This window comes from Bidens hawaiensis, unplaced genomic scaffold, assembly GCF_021521415.1.
Source record: "Bidens hawaiensis isolate Kalapana, Puna unplaced genomic scaffold, B.hawaiensis_p1.1 tig00034295_1, whole genome shotgun sequence".
NCBI lineage: Eukaryota > Viridiplantae > Streptophyta > Magnoliopsida > Asterales > Asteraceae > Bidens > Bidens hawaiensis.
In genome coordinates, this window is record NW_027495935.1 from 59,397 (window position 1) to 73,775 (window position 14,379).

At 33.7% G+C, this 14,379-nt stretch overlaps 1 protein-coding gene across 1 annotated transcript; it reads left to right on the forward strand.

Annotated features, from left to right (window-relative positions):
• The first annotated feature begins 10,961 nt into the window (after positions 1-10,961).
• On the forward strand, positions 10,962-14,085 carry LOC143586076 (uncharacterized). The gene is made up of 5 exons (XM_077067701.1): positions 10,962-11,849; positions 11,988-12,082; positions 12,126-12,633; positions 12,956-13,888; positions 13,987-14,085. The coding sequence occupies exons 1-5, from the start codon at positions 10,962-10,964 to the stop codon at positions 14,083-14,085; spliced, it is 2,523 nt and encodes an 840-aa protein (XP_076923816.1).
• Positions 14,086-14,379: the final 294 nt, after the last annotated feature.

Here is a 14,379-nt window from a genome sequence, read left to right on the forward strand (position 1 = left end):
CAATTGCCTACCAGTGTTCATCCTGAAAAAGAAAAACGACCTACAACAAAAGAAATTTTAATGCCACTTAAAAAGGCATTGGAATTCCAAGTAAGTTAGTTTCACTACGAAAGCGGGGTTCCTTTAAATGCCTTATTATATACCAAAACATTAACTTGCGTTCATTTAGTGAAATATAAAGAGTTACATTTTCAATATATATTTATATATATATATATGGAGAGGATCATGAGAGAACTCCTCCTTAGAGAGAGAACTAATAAACAAATATTTTTAATTTAATTAAAAAAAAAAAATTTTAATTTTTTTTCTTTCATCCTTCTTATATGTTGTTATTCTTCACTAGAAAAAAATATAAAAATAAAAAAAAATAAAAAATAATAAAAATAACTTGTTGTAGTGCACATATGCAATACATCGATTTTTTTTATTGCATATATGCATTAGTGTGTATTTTGCTATGTGCAACAGTGTTGAATAGCATATATGCAATTGTTTGTATTGTATTAGTGTAATAGTGTTATACTATATACAAAAATAAAAAAATCGATGTAGTGCATATGTGCATTACTGCATTAGTGTTGTATTACGTATATGTGATAGTGTGTATTGCATACAATTGTTAGTGTTGTATTTGCATATATTCAATAGTATGTATTGTATAATGCAATTGTGTTGTATTATATAAAATAAAACACTATTGTATATATGCAATACACATTAGGGCACATATGCACTACATCAACCAGCTTTTTTTTAGGAGCAACATCATCTTATTAGAAAGAGGAAAGAAAAAAAATCACAAAATATTTTTTTAAAAAATGATAAAAATAATTTTGTATTAGTTCTCTAGTTCTCTCATTTAGAGGAGTTCTCTCTAGATTTCACCCATATATATATATATATATATATGGGAGATTTCAAATGAGAACCACTTTGAGTTTTAGGAACTCGAAAGAATTCAATGCAACAATTTTTTTTTTGAATTTTTTTTACATATGTGTAACGGACGTAAAAATTAGTGTAATCACTTACGTCTTTATTCTCTCTCATACTTTAATTTTTTAAACAGATTTAATCTCAACCACATAATCTAATTTATTTAATTAAATGTGTGGTTAAGAATGGAGTTTTTAAGTTCTTAAAACTTAACAAGGTTCTCAAAATATCCCTCCCCTATATATATATATACGTGCAGATTCAAGAGGGAACTCAAACAAGCGAGGAAGTGGGAAACTCTTCATTTTACATGTAAAAAATAATAAAAAACTCGATTTCACATGTAAAAAATTTAATTTTAGCATAAACCTTTTTATACTTTTTGCTTATAAATACATGTAGAAGAATAAAAAAATTAATTTTGAAAAAAAAATTACATTTTTTAAGTGAATATATATATATATATATATATATATATATATATATGATTAGGATTTTGTGAGAACTTTTTGAAAATTAAGAATCATGAGAACCATTTTATATTAAGAGAAAACTCATCTTTAGAAATAAAACTTAAAAACTCCTAAAGAATTATTTTTAATTAAAAATAAAAAATATTTTCAAATTTCCGTTTTTGCCATTATTGTATATTTTGTTACCCTTCATTCGGAAAAATAAAAAAAATAAACTCGGTAATGCAAATACGTATTACTGTGTGATACTGTTGTATGACACATGCTTATTACTATGTATTTTTATGTTCAATAGTGTTTAATTGCATGCATTCAATATTTGTGTATTGTATATATGCAGTAGTGTTGTATTATATGCAAAAAAATATATAATAATAAAAAAAAATAAAAGTCGATGTAGTGAATATGTATGTTGTATTACACATATGTACTAATATGTATTCGTTGTGCGTATTAATCTTATATTGCTTATATACAATATTGTGTATTAAATATATGCAATAGTGTTGTATTCTATGAAATACAACACTTTTACATATATGCAATGCACACTATTACACATGTGCACTACACCGATGAGGTTACCGACATTTTTTTTTTGGAAAAATAACAACATATAAGAATAATGGGAAAAAAAGAAACTACAAAAAGTTTTTTTTTAAAGGAGTTAAAAATAATTCCTTAGGAGCTTTTAAGGTTTCTCTTTAAAAGGAGTTTTCATTTGATCCCACCATATATATATGTGTGTGTGTGTGTGTGTGTGTGTAGGGGAGATTTCAAATGAGAACCCCTTTGAGTTTTAAGAACTCGAAAGAACTTAGTGTAACGATTTTTTTTCGAATTTTTTTTACACATGCGTAATACATGTAGGTTACATACACATAAAAAAATTACAGAATTTTTTAAGCACTGAGTTGACTTTTTACACATGTGTAACGAACGTAAAAGTTAGTGTAATCACTTACACTTTATTCTTTCTCCTACTTTGACTTTTTGTCAAATTTAATCTCAACCACATATTTCTATCTATTTAATTAAATGTGTGGCCTATAATGGAGTTCTTAAGTTCTTAAAACTCAACATAGTTCTCAAAATATCTCTCTCCTGTGTGTGTGTGTGTGTGTATATATAGGGGTGGGTTATAGTAAAAAGAGATAGTTTTCTAGGAAGAGTAAGAATAAATATAAGCCCTTGGATCTAGGATCTAGTGGTTAAGATTAATAGTTTCAAAAATACCAAATAGGTTCCTAAGATTTAGGATTTAGCCTACATAGTTTCCTAAATAGGTTCACGTAGTTTCTTAACTCTAAATTTTATGTTCTTCCTACAAAACTATGTATTTCTATTTGAACCATTTTCTCTATATATATATATATATATATATATATATATATATATATATATATAGAGAGAGAGAGAGAGAGAGAGAGAGAGATAGAGGTATTTGAAAACGGCTTCTACTTGTGCTTATATGCAAAAAGCTCTAAAAAGATTATGCAAAAATGTGTTTTTATATGAAAAATCAAGTTTTTTAGTATTTTTTTTTACATGTAAAATGAAGAGTACCCCAGTTTCCTTTTTTTTTAGTTCCCTCTTGAACCTATCTCTCTATAACTTGAGAAACTTATTAAATTTTAAAAACTTAAGAACTTAATTTTTAACCACACATTTAATTAAATAGATTAGATTATGTAGTTGAGATTAAATGTGATTAAAAATTAAGTAGGAGAGAGAATAAAGACGTACAATGATTACACTAATTTAAACTTTCGTTACACATATGTAAAAAGTCGACTCGTGGGCGTAAAAAATTCTGTAATTTTTCTATGTACATTTAACATACATATATTACATATATATAAAAACAAATTCAAAAAAAATGTACGTTAAGTTTTTTAGAATTTTGAAAATTCAAAGTGGTTCTCAAAAGAAATAGATCATGTATATGTGTGTGTGTGTAGGATGGGTGATTTGAGAACTCTTTTGAGTTTTAAGATATCGAAAGCACTTAATATAACAATTTTTTTTTCATATGCATTATATGTATATAAATTACTTGAAATTTTTACAAGAAAATTAAAATAGATGTAACGAACTCTTACATTACAATGGAACAATATAATTTAAGTAAGCATGGAATTATATGATATCAAAACCAAAGCATGGAATAAATTCAAAGTGCCGATGGCCTTTCTTGACGACATGCTTTCGGTATATCCTTTTCAAATGACACGTAGTCGGTATCGGTTCTTTGCCAGAATCTCGACACCATAGATTTTATATTTAGAATTACAATTATTAATTCAAAGTTTTAAGAACTAATTTTTTTACTTCTTGTTATTGTTTAAAGGAGGGGAGAATAGAAAGCTCAACTATGGATCAATTTGAAAATAAACTTAAGAAACTTCAGTTGACAAGGGAAACTCAGGTGAGCCCTGCCTGCCAACTTTAATTATTTATTTAATTTTCTTTTTGGTTTTCTGCTCGTATTAATTAAACTTAACTTGCTTAAGTGGCTATTTGGTTATACATATGTTTAGAAGAAAAGGTCTTGCAAACAAATCATAAATAAATACACACACAGTAGCTTTTGGACCTCATGTATTACACAGAATTTGTCAAATGATCGAAATTTAGGTATTTAATCATACATATTTTAGGGTTTTCCTTTTTAATTTATAGATTAATTTTAATATTATCACACACACTTCAAATGTTACATATTTAAATTGGTATATTGGTTTTTAATGATCCCAACTATTATCTTTTGGTTACTGCTGGTCCCAACTAATGAATTGGCTACTAATGGTCCCAACTTTTAAAGTATTTGTTCATAATGGTCTGCGACTAACAAAATCCTAACACCGTTAGTTTCAGATAATCGGGAAAACATTTTTGGCCGGAAAATTCAAAGGAAAACACCACCTGAACACCGCAACCAAAAATAGCTTTAGTAGTGACGAATTCTGTATATGAAAGAAATCCAAAATCTCTAAATGGCCAAAAATGTGATTTTAATAAAACGTTATTCATGTTTAACTGCAACGAAATAAGAATCTTGGAGAATATCTTCGCTATAAAAAGAACTGAGAATACCTTTGCCATAAAATGAACTGAGAATGCCTTCGCCACAACCATCTAGGTTCTTAGGTGGACATTCTATACTTCCATGTTCATTAGTGGTTTTTTTTTTTCGTTTTAATATCTTGGAGACCCTAAATAAATATCCCTCATGTAAGCTTTGCAAAAACTGCTGCATCATATAAAAAATGTAATAATGATTTGAATCAAAGCAGCACAACCCAATTGACTTTTAGTCAAATACCCATAAAAATTGGAGGAGACGTGTTAAATCCATTGGGTTATACGTTATAGTGGCAACCCATAAGTCAAAATTAGGCTTGCAAACGAACATAATGAACACAAATGTTAAACAATTTTAATTAAAATTGATCAAGGTAATAATTAGATAATAACACATTAACACCTCATTGAAAGAAATTGTATCATCTCAGTAATGCATATATTAACCAATATCAATCCTTTAAATGAGCTTGTGTAAAATTCTCTAATGCTAATAACGTGCTAGTTCACAAGTTAACAACTATAATTATAACAATATGAGTAAAATGAACAAATTAGGTTATGCAAGTATGAAACACAACTTGAATTGCCAAGGGTAAGCAAAGCCACATCCAAAACACCAAATCCTACTAACAATACATTAGTAGCATCTTGGTCAAAAGATTTAGCTCGCATCAAATCAACCCGGCCCGTATTCGGACTTTCGGACCCATAAATAATATACATTTCACACCCACCCGACCTGACTTGTTTTCATCTCATAAAAATATACTCTTTGACACCAACAGTACTTGTTTCCGACCCGTAAAATATACAACTTGACACCAGCTTGTCCCAACATGCTAATCAACCCACAAAAATACACTTCTCAACACCAACTCGTCGTGAGCCGTTTCTGACCCATAAAAATATAAACTTTGACACCAACCCAACCCTTTATAGACATCTAGGGGAGGGTATGTATGATAAGAAATACATAAATTACCCTTAGTTCTGTCATCACGCGCTCCACTCAGAATGCGTCCTTGAACAGTAGGATTCACACATATCTAAACGAGCTAGGTTGACATGGAAACACCTTTAGTCCAAATATTTTTGAAATTTATTTTGTAAATACATACGAGTTAAAAATCAGTAAGCATTTCCTTTGAACTTGTAGGACATCAAAAATGTGATATGCAGCCAGCACATGTGACGCAAAAGTTTTACCATTATAAAGTTTATAGTGGCATGTTTTTACCCAAATCAAACCAATACCTTTTTAAAATGGTCCGTTTTGACCCGAACCAAGCCAACACCATTTTAAAATAAATGGACCGTTTTGAACCGAATCAAACTGATACTTTTTTAAAATGATCCGTGTTGACCCGTACTAAATAACTCTTTAAAATAGCACATGACCCGAACAAGATCGATCTTTTTAAAATGACCCTATTTTAAATGAACTGTTTGTATCGGAACCAAATTGATACATGTTTAAAACAACTAGAACAAAAATTATGCCATTAAAACCAAACCGATAAATGTTTAAAATAAATGGCTCGCTTTGACCTGAACCAAAACGATATGGTTTTAAAATCGTCCGTTTTGACTTGAACCAAATCTATACATTTTTAAAATAACACGTTGTGACCTTAACCAAATTGATAACTTTTTAACACAACCCATTTCAACTAGTTAACCGCAATAGATGTTTGCTGGTTAATGTGTGAAAAAGCTACTAAAATTAAAACCTGCACCATAAAAGAAATTATTTTACATAAAATTAGTTTAAACAAAGGAAAAATCAAGAAAGAATTGAAGGAGATACCTTGATGGGGCTCAACAAAGCGCATGCTCGCATTCTACATAACACACTTTAGAGACTTTCATAAAATTAGTGCAGATGAAACAGTCGTACCTAAACACCAACCGAAAATAGCATATTTAGGCAACCTGGTTAAGAAAATTGATAGGCACACTTTGCATCCAAAATTATTTTGTCATCCTTATGACAACTAAAGCCCGTTTGAGTCAACTGTCTCAATTATTTAAAGAATCTAAAAGTTCATAGGCATAGCATGCAAGTAAAAAAAACAAACCTTGCTGAAAGACTTGCCAACCTTGCTACTGATTTGTTGACAAAGTTTGGAACGGAAAGTTGCACAGTTGCGGTGACTCCTATGAATACTGGTGAAAGGTTACATATTAAACTGAAAGACTTGCCAACCTTGTTAGGTTGCCAAGGAAATTATAACCCGGATTGTTTCAAATCATGCAACTGGAGAGAAAGTTTCTTCATAATCTACTCCATACTCCTGTGCATAACCTTTCACCACCAAATGTGCCTTGTGTTTTTGTACCTTCCCTTCAGCCGTGAGCTTCAACTTATAAACCCACTTGAGCCTAATGGCTAAGGTAGCCTTGAATCTTCCACGGTGTCTTTCCTCTGTCCACGGTAGGTCCCTGCGCCAGGATCTCTACCATAGCTTACGGTAGCTTCAGCTTGAACTTCACTTTTCTTCTTTCAAGTCTTTGTTGTTGACTTCAAGCATCGAATCTTTTGCTCACTTCCATCTTACCACATTTGAGCACCCTTTCACATCACTTGTACCTATAATAACAAAATATAATGTAGTCATCTAATTTCTTGAAGTTAAACCTTAAAATACTCATTTGTTATTATAATTACCACCCGTCACTTTCCTTCAAGTAGTTCACTTAGTGACCAAGTATTATGGTCTTTCAAGGTTTGCAATTCATCCTCCATGGCTTTTACCCACTCATCTTGCACAACAGCCTCATCAAACAAATATGGTTCCATAGAAGAAAAGGCAAATTGGCATGCCTCATAATCTTCCATGGGAACAGTGCTATCATAAAGATCAGTTAAAGCCCGTAGTTTAGGTGTCTTACTTTTTGGAGTTTCAGTTGTGGCAACTCTTCTACTATTGGAGATGGGTGTCCTTACTTCATATTCCTCAACTCCGGATTTGGGGTTAGAGGGAACACCAGACTCATCAACAACACTTTGACAACCTCCACTCGAGCTTCCCACTTCGCCTATGAACTGATTAGGCAACTCATGCTTTCCTTCTCCAGTTGAACCCCATTTTGCCAACTCATCAAACGTCACATCCCTGCTAATAACCACATCTTTTGTATTTGGATCATACAATTTATAGGCCTTAGAGTTTGGAGAGTAACCTATAAATATGCATTTCCTAGTCTTTGAATCAATTTCTTCCTTTGTTGCTTAGGTATTAAACCATAGCACACACAACCAAAGACTTTAAGATGGTGAATAGAGGGTTTGCGACGATACCATACTTCAAAAGGGGGTTCAATCGCTCTTGTAGTTGACAGGTTCCTAATGTAGATGGCAGCAGCTAGAACTTCTACCTAGAATACTTTGCTTAAATTCTTTTCCTGTAGCAATCTAGTTGCCATCTCAACAATGGTTCGATTTTTTCTTTCAGATACTTCATTTTGTTACGGAGTATAGGGTGCGATCAGATCTCTCTTTATCCCAGCTACTTCACAAAACCGCATGAACTTATGTGAGATGAATTCTCCACCTCGATCCGACCTTAATGCTTTGATCATTAACCTTGTTTCTGTTTCGACCTTTGCCTTAAACAACTTAAATTTTTCAAAGACCTCTGATTTCTCACGTAAGAAATATGCCCAAGTCATTCGACTCCAATCATCGGTAAACAATAAAAACATTTTATTACCTCCCAAGGATTGAACCGGTATAGGCCCGCATACATCTGCATGAATAAGGTCTAGAACTTGGGAGGTTCTAGATCCATGGTGGGGAAAAGTTTCTCGAGCCTTCTTTCCTTCAACACAACTTTCACAAGCATTCCAATGTTTTACACTAGGCAACCCATATACTAAGCCTTTGCTGCTTAGATTCAGCTAACTTCTCTCATTCAGATGCTCATATCTTAGATGCCACATAAGTGTTTCATCACTCATTGCAGATAGCTCAAAATTATTAACATGCGAAACATTGAAGGAAAGTGTGTTATTACTTGACATGGGAATTGAACAAGTGACCTTACCAGTTTTCTTATTTGTAATAATGCACTTTCCTTCATCAAACAGCAACCTATGACCCACACTCATTAACTACCCAACACTTAAGAGATTGTAGGAGCGTATTGTACATCTTTTAGTGTCTTGTGCTTCCCAGCCATAGCTTCAATTCTCACATTCCCTTTGCCTTCTACTTGAATCTTGTTCCCATGACCCATTCTCACCTTTACTTTTCTTGTGAGATCAATGTCTTCAAAAAAGACTTTCTACCCCCTCATGTGATTCGAGCACCCACTATCTAAAACCAAACATCTTTGGTTATCATACCATTACCATCATCGGCCATAAGGACTTCTCTATCTTCACAGCCACTATCACACGTGAGTGCCATATTCAGTTGACCTTCTTCATCACCATCTCTTTCAACAGCTGCGTTTGCTTGGGCTCGCTTCAATAATCCCGGATAAGGTGACCCATTCGGTGGCAATTATAACACTCAACACCACTTTTACCACGCCCAAGACCCCTGCCTCGGCCTCATCCACGGCCACGAGCAGGTGCTCGTCCCCTTCCTCGTGCAAACAAGCCTGCATTTTCTTCTTCTTTTAGTTTCAACACATGCTCCTCCTCAACTGAGAGTTGGACACCTCGATTAACCCGTGCTTTGTGGGCCTGTAACTATCCCATTAGTTGGTCGTAAGATTTACCTGCTTAGGTCTTTGGATTCTTCAATCGCCGCAACAACGTGATCCCACCTTACTGGTAGACTTCGAAGAACCTTCTCCATCAAAGTTTGATCCGTCACTACCTCACTATACGATCGTTTCTGATTCACTATTTTCATAACCTTTGAGAGGAATCAGCTACCGGTTCCCCCTCCTTCATCTAAATTGTCTCAAACTCTCTTCTAAGCCCTTGTAACTTCACCATTTGCACCTTTGAATCGCCTTGATATGCATTTTGCATAAGTGTCCAAGCTTGCTTGGATGTGGTAGCTCCTACAATACGAGAAAAAAATATCATCGTGCACAGCAGATTGGATCAAGGAAAAAGCTCTTACATCCTTCTTTTTTGTTTTCTCATAACATGGTGCGATCCCCATCTGCCTCATTGAAGCCCGTACCCACAAAATCCCAAAGATCTTGTGAAATTAAGATGGTCTTCATGCGAATCTTCCAGAACTCGTAGCCATCTCCTTTGAAAATTGGAAGCGGGGAAGAAGGTATGCCACTGGTATGTGAGGCCATTGAAAACAAAAGGGTTATGAAGAACAATAGGATTATAGTACTCACCGTTGGAGCTCACCAAACTGAAGACGATCAGAATCAGAACCTGAAATGCTCTAACACCAATCTGAAGGATCAGGTATGAGCTAAGTGTTTTGTCAAATGTTTGAATAATCCATTAATGATGATATGAGGCCATTAAATAGGCGACTTATAACGGACCAAAGTAGACTTAAGCAAAAACAAACTAACTATTTTAACAAACAGGAAGGTAAACGTGTAGAAAATAAAATCAAAAGAACCGGACTTTTATTGACTTGATGACTAGCTTCCAACATTCAGAATGTTAACATTAACTTGAGATTGAATCAGTTTCAACAGTTTTGACTTTTTGTTGACCAAACCAAACCGGCTTCATCCCGAACTGGTTTTTGATTTGGAACCGATTTATGCACCTCCATTGTAAACACGTTTTCTTAACAAATGGACACAAACATGAAAACCCCGTCCGTTTAGTTGAATGTGTTCATTCGTTTGTTTAGTTAAAGTTAAACAAACGATCTCGTTTGGTTCGTTTACACGGCTTAGCAAAAGTAGACCGAGTATAATTACTGAAAGGAAATAAAATAAAACTTACCTGATGCAGTTCATCAATGTTCTTCTTTGAAGATTAATGCTACAATTATAAATGGCTCAAGTTCTTTTCTAATGGGTCAAGATTGGAATCAAAATATTAAATGTATGATAAAGAGTTTGATATTTGTGTTACTAATATAGGTTTTGTAATCATAATTACCACACAAATCATTTATGGAGTTACAAAGAATATAGGCTAACGCTGTCCAGTTGCAGCCTCGTGGCTGTTGCGGTGGTCAAGAAATAACGACCATCAGGGGACCATTCACTCGTCACTGACCATTCAGCTTTGGTGGTTCCGAGTTGCTTTTTCTCCACATAGTCCCAGAATTCCTGAAAATAGAGGATAGTTTATAATGTCTTTTTTAATTTTTTTCTTTTTTATAAAAGGGTCAACAAAATACTAAAGACACAGGTTATTCTCATTTTGTAGCAAGTATAGGCTGTAAATCTCCCTTTCCTATGTCTCGTACTTGCAGGGAAAGAAGTTTGAACACTTGAAGATTCGTCTTAGTGATATCAGTTAGCAACTCATACATTTTCAACTGATTACATAATTGCAACTCGAGATGCATATACTATGTACAGAGCAGAACTTGACCTTTTTGGTAAAGAAAATCTTTCATTTGAAGAAGGCGAAAGTCCCAAGGGACGAAAGAGTGTGATTATTACACGGTACTCTTCTTTACGTGGGGTGTATGGAGAAGAAATTTTTTTTACTGAGATCGAAATGCTTACCGCTGTTAAGCATGAAAACATAGTTAGTCTACTTGGATATTGTTTTGAAGCTTTTGAGATGATCCTTATCACCGAGGATCTTTCTTATGGATACCTTGTTGATTATCTGGAAAACGTCAATAGAAGGGGTTTTTGGGAAATACGTTTAAAAATTAGCTCTGCTGTTGCATGCACATTGAACTACCTTCACCATGAGATTGAAGACCAAAAGGTGATTATTAACCATCAAATATCGAGTCTCAACATTGGGTTGGACGAGGACCATGGGGCAATGATTTTTGACTTCGGGCGTTCCATATTCCTTCCTCCAAATCAAAAGGACGAAGCTTTGTATGTGGATGGAATTGGTGGCAAAGAAGCGTACATTGATCCAGAGTATAAGAAGACTAGCAGGTTAAAAAGAGAATCAGATGTGTATAGTTTTGGAGTACTTTTGTTTGAAATTTTATTTGGAGTGACAGCCTCTGACCCACGTTACGACACGGGAACTGATGGATACATGGCCCATGTGGCAAGACAAAGTTACCGCACGGGAACACTGGAAGAAAAGATAGATCCTATACTAAAGGAAGAAACAGGTGAAAACAATTTTATCCTAAATAGAGGACCCAACAAGGATTCTTTGCGCACATATATTGGAATTGCGTATAAGTGTGTGGCGGAATCTCAAGACAAACGTCCAACAATGAAAGAAGTCGTGGAGGAACTTGAGAAAGCTTCATCTTTTCAAGTAAGTCAATGTTTTCATTATTGAACCTCTATTGCTTTCTGTTAGTATATATACCGGTTTTTGGTATTATTTTCAAAGATTATTAGAACCATCAATTTTATATTAACAAGTTATTTTCATTTGTTTCATGGTTAACAGGCCAACAAGGGCAAACTTGGAATTTCACTTGAAGTCATAGAACTGGCCACAAAAAACTTCAATCATCGCATTGGTGGAGGAGGTTTCGGGAATGTGTATATAGACTTAATATATGCATTGATGTTGCAAGGGCTTTAGATTTCCTTCATGGAGGAGATGGAAAACAAGCAAAGTGATACATAGGGATATCAAAACCGCCAACATTTTACTAAACAATGATTGGAAAGCAAAACTCGCTGATTTTGGACTTTCTTTAATAAGTCCTATAACTAAGGAAACAAAGTATGTCATCGATTATGTATGTGGCACAAAGGGATATCTGGACCCACTTTACTATAAATCACAATTCCTTACTATAGAATCAGATATCTATTCATTTGGTGTGGTTTTATTTGAGATCTTGTGCGGAAAATCAACGTATGACGTCTACAAAAATGAGTGCCGCTATTTACAAGATTTCGTTAAAGAAAATTTTGCAAAAGGGAAGCTAAATGAGATGGTTTTTGAGAAAATAAGGAAGCCAATCGAGCAAAAATCGTTGACTATATTTCAGAATATTGCCTACCAATGCTTACATGATGAAAGGGAAGAACGGCCTACAACAAAAAAGGTTTTGGCAAAACTCGAGAATGCATTGGAAATTCAAGTAAGTTTTAAATGCCTCACTATAAACAATATCTTCGATTTGTGTTCATGTTAATAGTTATATAGGCCATTAATCATTTTGTGACAAGAAGAAACATAGAATGTACCCACTTACATACCTGGGGACATACTGAAAACTGCAGATTCTTATGAAACAATAGATGACCAAATATATATTCATAAATATTATAAAAACTTTATAATCAATTTAACCGAATAAAATAGTATGCATATTATAACAGGTGCATTGAACTTACAGAGTTTAATATACCATTCGTAACTCATTGTTTTTTTTTTTTCAATACTTACTACTTGAAAAACAGAACATGATATCAACAATGACGAAGTTCACTCCCTTACAAATCACACTGAAAGAAGTAGTAGAGGGCACCAACAACTTTCATGTAGATAACATCATCGGACACGTTAAATTTGGTACCACATATAAAGGACGACTCTTGAGGTCCAGAAAGGAGATTAAGATTGCTACACGAAGGTTTGATTGTAAGCATGGGGAAGTAGATCTCAAGTTCTTGAGGGAAATTTCAGTGCTTTATGATCTGAAACATACAAATCTAGTCTCTATTGTTGGATTTTGTGACGAGCAAGAAAAGAAGATTATTGTAACCATGTATGAGGCAAACAAAAGTCTCACGCAGTATCTAAACAGCCTGAACCTCACGTGGACGCAAAGATTGAGAATATGTGTAGGTATTGCTTGTGCGTTGAGTTACCTTCATTATGACAAGGTACGTGATTATGCTATTATACATTGTAACATCAATAGCGATACAATTTTATTAGACGAGAACTGGGAAGCCAAGTTATCAAGTTTTGAAGTTTCCATTAAACAATCAAAAAACAATAAGGACCGTGCGCGTCATTGTGAACATATTGGCACAATGGGGTGTATGGACCCAACAATTGAAAAGACGGGAGATGTTTCACACAAGTCGGATATCTATTCATTCGGTATCATTTTATTTGAAATGTTGTGCGGGAGGAAAGCATTTATTCAGGATGAGGATAACAGCTTTCTAGCTCCACTAGCCAAGTATCATTATGAAAAAGAAACACTTCAGGAAATAATCCATCCATGTTTACAATGGAATCAGATGTCCGCGCAATCGCTTCTCAAATACTCAAACATGGCATATTTTTGCTTAAAAGAGGATCGAGCAGACCGCCCAGATATGGACTTTATTGTTCGTGAATCTGAGAAAGCACTAGAAATTCAGCTACGACGTGAAAATATTGTAAGTCCCTTCTTAATTTTGTTATCGTTTTTTTTCTTCTTCATTCTTGCATTGAATTATTTTTCAAGTTTTTTTTTCTCTATTATACTTAAATGTAGGTTAATATCGGCAAGGTAAAAGAACCAAATAAAATGGATACACTTCAAACATTTGGGATGGGTAATGAAACTGACATTAGGATATGGAATTGGGTATAAAATTAGTTTTAGTTTTGTGAGTTTGGACTGACATTAGGTATGGATTACCCGTCCAACCATCCAAACTCGTTTCCCGCATCAAAATCATACATTATATAATATGCAATTTTAAGAGAGAGTAAATACATATTATAGTTGTTACAAACTTGCATTTATTAAAAATCATTAAATGATTAGAAGTGTAGTTAACTGTTTGATACTTTAAGTCGATTTTGAATGTGATTTAAGATTGGATTTTAGATATGGGCATCTCAACGGAAAAATTGTAACCACATAAAACCATATGACGTATGC